Source organism: Melanerpes formicivorus, unplaced genomic scaffold (genome assembly GCF_026170545.1).
Source record: "Melanerpes formicivorus ecotype bairdi unplaced genomic scaffold, bMelFor1.0.p_v2 SCAF_5, whole genome shotgun sequence".
Lineage (NCBI taxonomy): Eukaryota > Metazoa > Chordata > Aves > Piciformes > Picidae > Melanerpes > Melanerpes formicivorus.
This window is the reverse complement of record NW_027142357.1, coordinates 30101911-30116148: the sequence shown is the minus strand read 5'-3', so window position 1 is coordinate 30116148 and position 14238 is coordinate 30101911. Positions and strand designations below refer to the sequence as shown.

The 14238-nt window shown below is 41.8% G+C and overlaps 1 protein-coding gene across 2 annotated transcripts in view; it reads left to right on the top strand.

Annotated features, from left to right (window-relative positions):
* HSPBAP1 (HSPB1 associated protein 1) overlaps positions 1-14238 on the top strand; it is a 42261-nt gene that overhangs the window by 16182 nt on the left and 11841 nt on the right. For both annotated transcript variants that reach the window (XM_068138996.1, XM_068138994.1), the window contains exons 3-4: positions 6075-6259; positions 11131-11267. In XM_068138996.1, coding sequence (XP_067995097.1) covers positions 6075-6259; positions 11131-11267 — 322 coding nt within the window. The remainder of the gene's footprint in view (positions 1-6074; positions 6260-11130; positions 11268-14238) is intronic.

Here is a 14238-nt window from a genome sequence, read left to right as displayed (position 1 = left end):
CCAGCTGAGGGTCTGCCAGTTCTTACGGAAGTGGTAGGATTACATCACATTATTTTACTTCACTGTGTGAAATTTGCTTTCCTCACATTATCCTGACCATATTATTTCGTGTTGAGTTCTTGCAAGAGAAGTGATGAAACAGAAAGGAGCATTGGAGGGAAAATGCTTGGCATTACAGGATTTCAAACCATTTTACCAGCATGGATTAGTGATTCTTCTGCTGCTTTTTGGGAAACCAGATGTTTGTTCACTTTCTCCAGATGGGATAACTGAAGTGTAGGGTTAATATATTGGTGCACATCTTCACAGCAGTAGTTCAGTGAGGTATCAACCAGTTGTTGCATGACATGTAAAAAGCATCCCATTGCCAATAATGAAGACATTTTCCTTGATACACCCTATTAACATACCAGGTAAAAGGATAGTTTTGGTCCTAGTCTCCATTAATTAGTAGGCATTACAAGTGAGAAATCTTCTGATGGAAGTGATGGAGTGTTATGTAGCTAAATGGTGGACTCATGCTAGTAACTAAGTAGATAAGAGTCAATTAATGACTTGTAGTCACTGGACATATAGAGTGGAATTGAATTGGAATTTGTATCTGGAAGTTGCATCTATTTGTATTTTGTTTTTTTTCTGAAGGCATCAATCCCTAGGCAGCAATCAGTTTGTCTCCAGGAGCCTCCATTTTATGTTAATGCAAGCTAGAAATGTCTTCAAGAAGATGGGTAGAGCCTTCAGGGGTTATATTGTAACTGAATGAGACCTATGATGCTATAAAAAATTTGCATTGTAAGGATGTATTAGTGAAGTCATTAGCCATGCCATCTCACAGTCTGAAATAATGTAATACATTTCATGTGCCACTGTCTTTTGAAAGATGGTTGATAGCACTCTCGCATGCTTAACATTGTTTTTCAGCGAGGGCCTCTCTTTCTAACATTGCTCATCCTAACTTTCCCAGATGAAACAGAGGCAGTGATGTGGTTAGAAAAAGCAACAGGAGAAAACAACTAAAATTGTATTGATTTCTCTGATATTCTTCCCATGTTTACTATAGATGAATTGCCTTAAGACTAGACAGGACCACTTCTGCCACTGAGTCAGAATCACAGAATAATAGAATTGATTTGGTTAGAAAAGTCCTCCAAGATCATCAAGTCCAACTACTGACCTATCACAGTATCACCAAGGTTGGAAGAGACCTCAAAGATCATCGAGTCCAACCTGTCACCACAGACCTCATGACTAAACCATGGCACCAAGTGCCACATCTAATCCCCTCTTGAACACCTCCAGGGACAGAGACTCCACCACCTCCCTGGGCAGCACATTCCAATGACCAATGACTCTCTCTGTGAAGAACTTTCTCCTCACCTTGAGCCTAAACTACCCCTGGCACAGCTTGAGGCTGTGTCCCCTTGTTCTGGTGCTGGTTGCTGGAGAGAAGAGACCAACCCCTTCCTGGCTACAACCAGGTAGTTGTAGAGTGCAATGAGGTCTCCCCTGAGCTTCCACTTCTCCAGGCTAAACAATCCCAGCTCCCTCAGCCTCTCCTCATAGGGCTTGTGCTCAAGGCCTCTCACCAGTCTTGTTGCCCTTCTCTGGACACATTCAAGTGTCTCGATGTCCTTCCTAAACTGAGGGGCCCAGAACTGGGCACAGGACTCAAGGTGGTGTGGCCTAACCAATGCAGAGTGCAGGGGAACAATGACTTCCCTGCTCCTGCTGGCCACACTATTCTTGATGCAGGCCAGGATGCCACTGGCCTTCTTGGCCACCTGGGCACACTGCTGGCTCATGTTTAGGCGGCTGTCAATCAGCACCCCCAGGTCCCTCTCTGTTTGGCAGCTCTCCAGCCACTCCTAACACCACCATGTCCATTAAACCGCATCCCATCTTGTCCACACATGTACAAGAAAGAAACAGGTCTCCTGCTTACAGGTGTATTTTGATGTCACTGTGAAGTGGCTGGCTTAGAGTTTCAGAGATTTAAGACACAAGGTTCATCTGGGAAGATTCAAAATTACTTGAAACCTCTTACTGTGATTTCTCATCTCTACTGCCACTTATGCAGCCTGGATTCCCAAACTGAAAACTCCTTAATTTAAAGAAGTGGAAACTGCAAATGGGGCAACTTTGTGGGAGTTAGTTGGATTTTATATTTGCTTTACTTGCTTGTTTAGCAGTTCTTGAGGCATGTGGATGCGAAAGGTACATTTGAAACATGGAAGATGTGGGATGTAGCAGTATCATTTGTGTGAATTATTTGTACTCATCTAAGTTTGTGCTTGATAGTATTCTGACTACACAAGTTAAACAGTATCTGCCCATAAGGGGAAATAATACAATCAGAGGGTTAAGCATTGACAGAGATAAGAAGCCTTCAGAGAGAGCACCAGCGTTCATTACAAGAACAATGAAGGTGCTATTAATCAGGAATTCCCTGCCCATCTAGTTCCAGTCACACCAAAAGATTCATTTTTCTGAGGTGGGGTAAAGGGTGGGCAGCAGTGACAGAGGTTGAATTTCTGGCAGGGAAAATGCAGCATTATAGTCTGTCTGATGGCTACTGGGAGCACACCAGCAATTACAAAGGAAGAAGAAAACTTACACAAAATGGACTTCTGTATGCAGGCATTTCTCATTTTGAGCATTTCCTCTGGTTGTGTAGCAAACTGAATAAACAATGAGTTTACTCTGAAGAAGCTAGAGAGAACAAGAGGTTGTCATGCTGATCAGTTAAGAGTCACAAGATCTCTGGAGGAAATTTCTCTTAGAGATTCTGGATAGAGCTGATGCTGTCAGATACACAGTTGGATAGAAAAGGACTGCAACCTGGACCTCTGCCCAAGAGGTTTTACCACTAAAGACAATAAAAAAATTCAAGCCTCTGACATTTGATGTAGAGGAGGACTGCAAAGGCAGCTATAGACGCAGCAGCTGAACAGGAGGTTGAAACGGCAGCACAAATACCCCGCACTGAGTAAATGTCGCACAAAGCTGATATTTGAGTGATTATTGGAACTGGATGGGGATGGCCATTTGATTTTTTGTTGCTTGTGAGCGTGCCTGTGCTTTGTTATAGTATTACATGGCTGATCCTTGCTTGGATTATTTTATTAAGTAATGTTAATTCCCTGTCAGCTGTGACTAGACATTTGGTTTTAAGTTTAAAGGAATAGAATAGAATAGAATAGAATAGAATAGAATAGAATAGAATAGAATAGAATAGAATAGAATAGAATAGAATAGAGAGGAGAAGAAGAAGAAGAGGAGAAGAAGAAGAAGAGGAGAAGAAGAAGAAGAGGAGAAGAAGAAGAAGAGGAGAAGAAGAAGAAGAGGAGAAGAAGAGAAGAAGAGGAGAAGAAGAAGAAGAGGAGAAGAAGAAGAAGAGGAGAAGAAGAAGAAGAGGAGAAGAAGAAGAAGAGGAGAAGAAGAAGAAGAGGAGAAGAAGAAGAAGAGGAGAAGAAGAAGAAGAGGAGAAGAAGAAGAAGAGGAGAAGAAGAAGAAGAGGAGAAGAAGAAGAAGAGGAGAAGAAGAAGAAGAGGAGAAGAAGAAGAAGAGGAGAAGAAGAAGAAGAGGAGAAGAAGAAGAAGAGGAGAAGAAGAAGAAGAGGAGAAGAAGAAGAAGAGGAGAAGAAGAAGAAGAGGAGAAGAAGAAGAAGAGGAGAAGAAGAAGAAGAGGAGAAGAAGAAGAGGAGAAGAAGAAGAAGAGGAGAAGAAGAGGAAGAGAAAGAGGAAAAGAAGAAGAAGAAGAGGAAGAGGAGAGGGGAGAGGGAGAGGGAGAGGGAGAGGGAGAGGGAGAGGGAGAGGGAGAGGGAGAGGGAGAGGGAGAGGGAGAGGGAGAGGGAGAGGAGAGGGAGAGGGAGAGGGAGAGGGAGAGGGGAGAGGGAGAGGGAGAGGGAGAGGGAGAGGGAGAGGGAGAGGGAGAGGGAGACATTCCACTTGTGTTTTTTACTGGGACTTTGGGGTATTTTCTAAGGCTGTTACCCATTTTTTTTCAACATTTCCTGTAGTAAACACTGTCTTTCTGAGTAGAATAGAATTTGGTGTCTGTCAGGATCAGACATTAACTAAGAAGAGGAGCTGGTTCTTTGAAAGCACTGCTTCCCGCTCCCAATCCAGTTTCAATCCCTCTCCCCCTCCAGGTTCAGTCTGTGGCATTAGGTGGGAGAGAAAACGGGCATGCCTTCAGATACTATGGCCAGACAGCACTTGTTTGCTTACTTTAGACTTACATGGTTTCATCTACAATTTATCAATTACAAAACACCTTCATTTTTTAATCATTAAATGTTACAAAACTGGATAATTGTGTGCTTGCTTTCAGCTGCCCACTGCTAACATTTTCACCCTAGCTGCAGTCTACAAATCCAAGCAATCTGTTAAGATTGCCCAACTACATTTTTTGGTTTTATTACCATTTATTTTTCCATGAGCCCCACACCTTGGTGCTGAACAGGTTATAAATTGAACCAAGATCTTTGCCCTGGGGAGATTGTATCCTAGAAGATAGTGTTGCCGTTCATAGTTGGATTCTTTTAAATGAAGCTCACAGTGAAATAGGCTGTGAGGTAGAAAGAGCCTATTTCTTGAATTTAAAACACATGCTCCCGAGTTATCTTGGAAAATAGGCAGTGTCCTAAGCACTCTTTGTTCTCATCAAAGTAATACAGATATTGAGCCACCTCCAGTAATGCTTATATCTTTTATCTCATTTATCTTACATCTTTTATCTAATATCAGACCATCATTCACTAAAATGATATGCATTGCTTTAGTGACTGGGTATCAGGAAGGGCACTGGACTGCAACACAGAGAATCAGATACAGGGATTTGGGGTTATTTCAGTTGATTTATGTGTTTTGTATGTATGTTCTTAGGTATGGAGCCCTTGCTCTGCAGAGATCCCAGGTTAGGGATTGCTGAATAACAGGGCTTGACATTTTTAGGTAATGAATTTGATAGTGAGAAGAAGGAAAGCCACTTCCTAGTCTACTGCAATGGAAAATGGCAAACTGATAGTGGTAAAGGTTTGCAAAAACTGTTCTCCCTCCCAAAGGGAATAGGAACAAATGTCTGAGAGACTGCTCTGGGAATTGCTGCAGTAACAAAATGAGAGCACTGAAAAATGAAGAGCTGCTGCTGCACAACAGTGGAAGATTCCCCTTTCTGAGCAGCTCTGTGCAAGTTACACAGGGTTAAACTGCAGCTCTGTCACTGCCATTCATGCAGCTACAGCAATTTTTACCTCATAGTAGTTATAGTCATTTTTTTGTTAAGTCTCTTTGAATCCTGCACAATTAGCAGCTGTGGGAAATGAGGATCTCTGGTTGACCACAATTAAAGTATACTGTGATGTGAGTTAACTTGTAGGCCTTCCAAGTGACCTGACCTTGAGCTGAAAAGCTGTTATCAGGCAGCCTGACCAAAGCATGGCAGGAACAAAACACTGCTGGTAAATACTTATGTCTGCCAAGAAGCGCCGCAGTATGGTCAGTCCCAAGGGAAAAATAAGGACACACAGCATTTTAGATGGATCATTGGCACACATGTGGCTCCATAATTTGTTTTCTACATGTTACTGTGCTGATTTGGTTACTACTTTTAAGGAAGGGGAAAGATGAACATTTCCACCCATGTGTAAATCCACAGAGACAAAATGAAGGGTACAAAAGAACTTGTGTGCACATTTGCAGCTCACACTTAAGAAGAGTGATGAAGCAAAGGACAGGTCCTCAGTTGTTAAGGGAACTTGGGTGTATTATTGAGTTACTGTGCTGCAAGGTGTCTTGCACATGAAACAACAGTAACTATTGGTGTGCTTTTCCCTCACAGCAAGTTCAAGGTAACAGCCATTCACTTAAACCTTAATGAAAAAGCAATAGTCTCAGACTTTAATTATGAGTTAGGTGATGAGAACCATTTTATTGACCAGAGCTGAGCCACCTAGTCTCACTTCATATCTCATGTTGCTTTTAACCACAGCTGGGAGGGGAAACTACATATTATCTTTGCTGTTTCTTTGCTCAGTGCTCATGTGATGTTTGGCTTTTCCTTTGTTGCTCTAGTTCCCCAGTTTGAAACCAGGTGTAGCTACGTGAAGGCTACACTTAAAGAGTTTTTGGCTTGGAGTTGTGGGCAGCCTTCTTGTCTCTCTGGACCATTCAGTTGTTACGAGTACTCCAAATACTGGGCTTATGCTGACTACAAATACATCGCCAGGATATTTGAAGACAGGCCAGAATTTTTCCAGGTAAAATACTACAGTTTTCTCTTCCTAGTTTAATCATTGCAAATTACCTAGTGAGGCTTCTGAAACATCTACTTTATTCCCTTCCTGCTTCTTTGGCTGTTTATTTTAAAATTTGGAAAGAAAAGCTATTTGCTCTCAAGCTAATGGAGAACTAGCACCAAGTGGCAGCCACCTAAAATGCTGAGTCTCCTTTTTATGCTTAAAAACACCAACACAATTGAGAAAAAGGAGCTGCTAGGTTGACAGGACTCCTCTCTACCTTTAGCCCAGCATCATTTTATGACTGTGCAGGCTTGGGGTGCAGAGTCATGTGTGTGACCTCTGCAGGTGAACACCTTCTCTGCATCTCTATTGAAGGTATGGAAATGAGGTGGGAATTGAATGTGGAGGTGACAGACAGCAGGTCTGTCATGCTGCAAATCTGGTGCTGCCCCAGATCCATCTTGGATACCTGAATGGTTAATTAACAGCTCCACACAAGAGAGAGAATTTGATGGCATGGATGCCATCTTCATGTTTTGCCTTGTAGCTCATTTTCTCAAGCAGACATTTCCTTCCCTTAATATATTTAGATTAATTGTTGGCAAGAAGGAGAGATTCTGAGTCTGCAGGATTATTATATCTTGTTGGTGCAGGCAGTGAAACACATGAAGTGACCAGGTATGAGGACACCTACTGGGTATTTTGTTTTGCTTTCTGCTATTTCACAGAGTCACAAAATCATTTAAGAGTAGGACTTGGAGGAGACCCCTGGAGATCATCTACTCCAACTACCCTGTTAAAGCAGGGTCATCTAGATCAGGTTGCACAGGAACATGTCCAGGCAGGTTTTGAAAGTCTCCAACCTCTCTGGGCAGCCTGTTTCAGTGCTCTGTCACCATGACAGTTTTTGCCTTATGTTTAAGTGAAACCTCCTGTGTTCGAGTTTGTGCCTGTTGTCCCTTGTCCTGTCAGTGAGCACCGAAAAGAGCCCACCCCCATCCTCTTGACCTCCATCCTTTAGATATTTATGTGCATTGATAAGATCCCCTCTGTCTTCTGTTTTCAGGCTAAAGAGCCCCAGATCTCTCACCCCTTTTCATAGAGATGCTTCAATCACCTAATGATCTCTGTGGCCCTCCATTGGACTTTTTGCAGCAGGTCCCTGTCACTCTTGAACTGCAGAGCCCAAAACTGGACACAATACTCCAGATGTGGCCTCACCAGAGCAGGAGTCGAGGGGGAGTAGAACCTCCCTACATTTCAGTGTATTGGTTCATCTACATTCCTGCTGCTTCTTCTTAGAAATTGGAAGAGGGCAAAATTAAGGACAGCTGTACAAAAGGTGTATTTTTTCAAAAGATACAAAGAAAGAATGGTAAATGAAGCCTGATTCATTTCTATGCCTTTAAATGTGAAGATAGAATCCTAACTCCCTGCAAACACTGTATCACTGGGATGACAGTGGGAATTGATAAGCCCCCTCAAATTCATTATTTCCTTCAGAAAGCCTTTCCCATGTTCCTTTTATGTATTTTATTCTTTTATACCAGTAAAATTAGAATTTTTCAGTGCTCAGCTTTTTTCAGACTGTCTCACTTCCCATTGTTCTGTGGGTCAGGAGGTAAGGTTTGAGCACAGAGACCGTCTGACCTTCCTTAGCTCATTGAAACACAAGGTTCACAGAAACTTGGGAGGCATGGTTCTGATGCTGGGTCGTGTTATTTGAACTAAGCTGGGAGCTCCAAGGACATTTCAGGCTTCCCCAGGCCTTTTGAGTGCCTTCCTGTATCTGTGGTCCTCCTTTGGTCTTCTCTCTCAATGCTTCAACAAGCAGCATATTCCTGTCTTTTGTGGCACAAGATAATAGCAGCTCAGAAGACCTGAATAGCCTGCTGCTTTATTCAGTCAATAAAAACACCCTTGATGGAAATAACCATTTCCCTACCTGCTTCTTCCTTTTGCCCCCATTCAAGAACAAAATTGAGGATCCAGGAATTGCATTGCTATGCAGGTGTCACACCACCACCTCATCACCCGACCCCTAACAAGCAACAGATTGTGCTGCAATTTTAGAAGAGACACATGTAATGGTTATGCTGGGGATTATTTTTTCTTTAAAGCAGAATCTGGGAAGGAAAAAAAAATGGATGGTGTTATGTAAGCAAATATGGTGCATGTCATCTGACAGTTTCACAGGCAGGAGAGTGAAATGCAGTCGTCAGTTCCAGACTCGTACGGCTTTTGAAACACTGCTACACGATTTATACCAGCCAAAAGAGTTCTTTGTTGAAATCCTCTCCCATTCCTGGGGGAATTTGATGGTAACCCCATTTTTTTTTCTTTTTTAGATTTTATTTAGATTTACATAAGGTGATTTGAAGGGGAAAAGAAGGCCAACTGCAGTGTTATTTATAGTGATTAATAGGGCCATTTAGAAGTTGTTTGAAATTTAGATTGCACTGTTTATCATTTACAGTTGTGTGGGCTAAGGTAATGATTCCATTATTCTAATCTATGAGCAGTATCTAGCATCTCACTTTTTTTTTCTGTTCAGTTGATATTTCATTACAGGATTTGAGATATAAATCAGAAGCAAGATATATGCATGGAGTTTAAATAGAAATGAGACCTTTTAAAGTGACATACGGGTACAGATTAACTTCATTATAAGCAGCAAATGAAATAAATATAATTCACAAGTAATGTGCCATCTGTTATGGTTGGAACACCTTTTAGTGCATTTCTTCTTGCTGTGGCTTTTTATTGTAGATAAGGAACCCACTGTGACAAGATTTCAGTAATCCCACCGCTCCCTTCTCAGCTCGTTGCTTAAAAACTATTTTACCCATAATCACTCCAACTATTTACTACAGCTGCAGCATTTTCCAAAAAGTTCTTTTAAATCTCATATTGATTATGTGTGCCTTCTTTCCACTTAAATTGTAACAAAATACAAAAACTATTTAGGTGTGAGATTAAAGTGCAGAGATGGAGTTACGCTCAACTTTATCACCGAGATGGTTGTATTGGATTTTAAATTTTATGCCTCCTGCAATCTATAGGAGCAACTTTTTCCTTTTGATTTTTTGTTGTCTTTGACAAATGTTTATATTACACTTCTGCTTTCCCCCCCCCCAAATGATATCTTTAAAATCAATAACTCTGAAATTCAAAATCTTTAGCAACACCTAATTTTTGGGAAGGCTATCGCTCATTGTGAGGGTTTCCTGATAACAGTCATGGTGAAGTCATCCCTATAATAATGTGTGGCTGTAGTTTTCCTCATCCCTAGACCTTACAAAAGGGTAGGCATCCACCTGTATGCAAGCAGCTAGCTACATACTTAAATGAGGAGGCTAGACTCCTGTTTTCCCTTTATAGACAGTGGAAAGAGAGAGGCTTTTCCAAGGCATCATTGAGAGTGCTTTGACAAGAGCAGGAGCCCAGCTCAAATTAGGTTCCTAAAGTTGGGTGATGGGGATGACCTCAATGTGCTTTACTGCAATGGAACAAATGCCCTTATCTTCCTTTACAAGAGGGCAGGGATAGAGCTCAGAGATGAAGTGATTTGCCTGAGACCATTTGGAAGCCAGGAACTGAATCTGTTTCCTAAGGCTCATTCTGGGGCTCCAGCCAAAAGGCACTGGTATCTCTGGCCAGTATACTTCAGCTGCTTTCCAGTAACAAATGATCAGGCCCTGCAGGTGGCATGGCCAGCTACAGAAACATGGGAAAGCTTTATCCATGCTATGCAGAGCCATCCTGCAAAACCCCTGAACTATCTGAAAAATACCTCCCTGTCCCTCATTCCAGCTGTCATCCCCAAATGATTGCTTGTAGGAACATGGGTGAACAGAAAAGCTCCAGGATCATACTCATAACACACACACACATCTGTTCTGCCCTTTCTCACCATGTAATGGCATTCTTTTAAGTTCACTGCCTCCACAGTTGCAAAGGCAGGAGAATAATTTGTCCATTAAATAAAAAGAAACTGAAAGAACAGCATGCCCCTGGAAAAGAGATGAGATGAATTCTGCATTTCCAGAATACAAGGAGAAAGCCGAGGCAGGAGCAAGTAGAAAGCAAGTGTACCACATGGGAATCACAGAATGCCAGGTTGGAAGGGACCCCAAGGATCATCTGATCCAACCTTTCTAGGTAATAGTATAGTTTAAATGAAATGGGCCAGCATCCTGTCAGTCTGAGTCATAAAACTGTCCAATGTAGGGGAATCTGCTACTTCCCTTGGGACTTTATTGCAATGTTTAACTGTTCTCATGGTGACAAATTTTTTTCTGCAGCCCAATTAGAATCTCCCCAGGAGGAACTTACCCCTTGTCCTTTCCATGTGACTCTTTGTGAACAGGGAGCTTCCATCCTCCTGGTAGCCACCTTTTCTGTACTGGTACAAGGGTTATCAAATTGTTTTGAAAAGGGAATAGGGATGGTTTTTTTCCCCCTTCCTTCCTTTCATTCTTTTTGTAAATGCCATAGTTCAGATTTTTTTCTAAAAACAATCCTCAGCTTGGGTGGATGATTAAGAGTGGAGAAAGGAAAAACGTGTTTGCAAAGCAGTTGTGTGTGGCTGCAAGCAGCTGGACAGTCCTTCTATAAAGCAAGCAGGGGTGACAGGAGAAACTGAGATGATAAATGGAGACAGATCTGGGAAGCTGTGTCATCAGACAAGAAAGGAGGAAAGCCAACACAAGAAATGCTACTGGGGAGGAAAATTTTGGAGGAAGGGACAGAGGCCATGTGTGCAGGAACCCCACCAAGAAGTAAAGAGTGACTGAACAGTGGAGGGAGAAAACAAGAAACACAGGGAACTGAGGGCAGAGTGTGAATCAGTGCAACAGCTTACAGAAATAACCTTTTCATTGCTGTAGGATGTAAGATGGGCTGACTTTGGCTTTCCTGGGAGAAGTGGAAAAGAGAGCACGCTGTGGATTGGTACTGAAGGAGCAAATACCCCCTGCCATTTGGACTCCTATGGCTGCAACTTAGTGTTGCAAGTACAAGGAAGGTAACAAGTGTGCAAACAAATACAGAGGTCATACTGTGCTATAAAGTTACCTTTAGACTCCTGAGTATTAATTCTGGGCCCAAATTATTCTTGTTTTCTGAACTGTCAGTGACTGAAGAGCATCAGCACTGCTCTATAGGAAATAGCAGAACTTCAGAGGACTGGAGTTGGGGGCACAGAGGTAACAGAATCTTCTCACTTCTGCCTGAGGAAAATCTATCCTGGTCTATGAGTTACATGGTTCAATAATAAAAATGTTAATCTTTCTAGCAGTTATGAATTCAAGAATTTGGAATGAGGAGATAAAGAGTTAAAAATAAAAAGCCTAGAAACAGAACAGAAATAAACTACTTTAGACTTCTGTGGTATTCTCTGTGCAAGAGCCTCTAATAGCCTGCTAGCATTAATTTAAAAGGGGAACATCAGGTTAGGAGCAACCAGCTGTGAGCAAAGTTGAAAGGGACACTTGAGTCTCTAAACTAATTTTGGAGCATGCAGCTTTGGTGCTGTATCTTTCTGCCTGCTTACATGCTGTCTTTGTTTCTTCTTCTTCTTTCTTTCCTTGTGTATTGGCATCAGGGAGTTTTTTTGCTCTCTCCTTTTGCTAGAGTAACAAAACAAATTGCATGCGTGTTTTAGGTTTGATAGCATATAGTGGAAGGAACAATTTGCCAGTGGGATATTAATGTGATTAATTACTCTGACATTTTGTGGATCAGTAAAACTAAGGTGGTCTTGAGATTAAAGTGCAGGATTGGGAGACAGGTATTCTGGCTTCTATATTGGCCAGTGCCACAGGCTGACTGGCTTTAAGGCACTCCTTTTTGCTGCAGCCAGTCCTGTAGACTCCAGATCACATCAGTAAACATTATGCATTGGAGTCCAGACATTTAAATGTATTTAGACCCAGCAATGTCATTGAAAACTATGAGTCTTATGTGTCTGGATATCTTCTAAGGATAAATACTGTGCATACTAAATAAGCACAATAATTATAGAATGATTTTGCTTGGAAGAGACCTTTAAGATGAAATTCAACTGCCAGGTCCCTCCTAAACTGTGTTGCTCAGCACCACATCTAGCAGACCTGATACATGCCCTGCCTCTTTGATGTCCACCTCTAACTGTTGGAGCTCAAGCCAGAGTTCCAGCATCACACAGGTATTTTGCCTGTCTTCCTAAGATACTTCCTGATGTTCTGGTAGAACAAAATCCTTGTTGCTCTCAGGGAAAGAAGAAGCCTAAAGCTTTTGCATAGCCTGAAAAGTCAAAGTTGTTTTCCTCTTCAGAGCAAAGCTTATAAATAGATTGCAAACTTCCACAAGCTTGTAAAATCCTGTGCTTCTTCAGAGCAGAAAGATTCCCTTTTGAGACTCACAAACAAGACAGGCTTTGTAACAGAATATAAGCTTATGCTAAACTTAAATAGATTTGCCTTTACAGGAAAGCCAGGGATGACTCCTTAGCCCTTTGTTGCTATCTTGAATTTCCTTCTTGCATCCCTCGGGCTTCTTAATGTTTTGCTTCATGATATTGCTTTGTCATAAGCCTGCAGGATTAACCCATGAGCCTCCTTACCTAGTTATTCTCCGTCCCTTCAGAGGCTCTAGTTTGGAGGGCAAAATAAAGTTGCAAGAGTACTTGAGTTTCAGGATAACTGGTTTTTTGTAGCTTTGGTAATTACCAGGAAATGTCAGTGACCAATGGAACTCCCATCTGTGTCCATCTCTGCAGTTCTGGCTATCCTGCTATCCTTGCCCCTTCTGGTTTTGTGCCACTTGGCTGCTTCCCTCCCATTTTCAGATTTATGACTTAGAACTGACAACCAGCAGCAGTAGGCAAAAAGGCAGATGTGAGTACCAAGGAATGGGACAAAAACAAAAGACCTTGCTGAAGTCTGAAGCAAAGAGAAGAGCTGCTGAAATTGTCCAACTGTGCCACAAAGTACTGCCTTTATTTTTCCATTGCTTATTGCATGGGTCACTGTTGTACTGATTGTCTGGCACGTCTGAAATGTAATAAATTCCCCCTTTGTGCATTCCTTTCTGGTTATTTCCATCACCTAAAGTACTGCCATATAAAACTCCTATTTCTAAGTAACATATGTACCTGCTAAGATATTTCATTTATAGTACCCATAAAACTGTCACCACCAGTTCTGGCATATTCTTTTTTCTTTCTTTGATGTTGTCTGTGTAAGTGAAACAGAAGCATTAGCTCCTGAGGAGCTCTGCTTGGCCCTGCACAGCAGTGTGTTAACCTGCTTCTCTGGACGCAGGATAGAGAGCAACCTGGAACATGAGGGCCCTGATGAGCAGAGCTACCCTGTCCTGTTCTGTCTGGGCGTTTAGTCACACCAGTGAGATCTTAAACCCAGTGGCCCATGAAAGCCACCTTTTCATCATGTAGTACTCATAACAGAAGAATACAGGTGGTTTAGAATGCTTTTGTCAATGAATGTCTCTGATTTTTATTTATGCCATCTGTGGCATAGAAGCATCAAAATGAGTTTTAGTCACAAACCTCTCGTTCTTAGTAGCAGCCAAATAAGTAGTGCAGGTGAAGACAGGAGACAGATGATCATGCCCACAGCCCTTAGCTGTTACCAGTGTAAACACACATTGCCCTCCTTTTAAAACAAACATGGGCATGGTATCCATTCAGTGGAAGTATGTTGTCTCTAACAAAACTATTTCCCCTAGTTCACAGAGCAATCTCTAATGCTCTGAGCATCTGTAAATGCTGCGTGTTGCTTTGTAGAAGGGAGACAGGAGGAGCCAGATGGAAGAACTTTGAAAAAAAAAAAAAATGTTTTATCTGCCTTTTAAAAATAATGTGTGAGAAGCTGTAAATCTTTTCAGTTGAAAAATTAAAAAGTGGAATATTTTAAAAACACCTTCAGGAGACAGCCTGTAAGCACTGCCTGTGTTCTCACTGCGTAGGAGATTCACACAGTGAGGCAGATTTATGT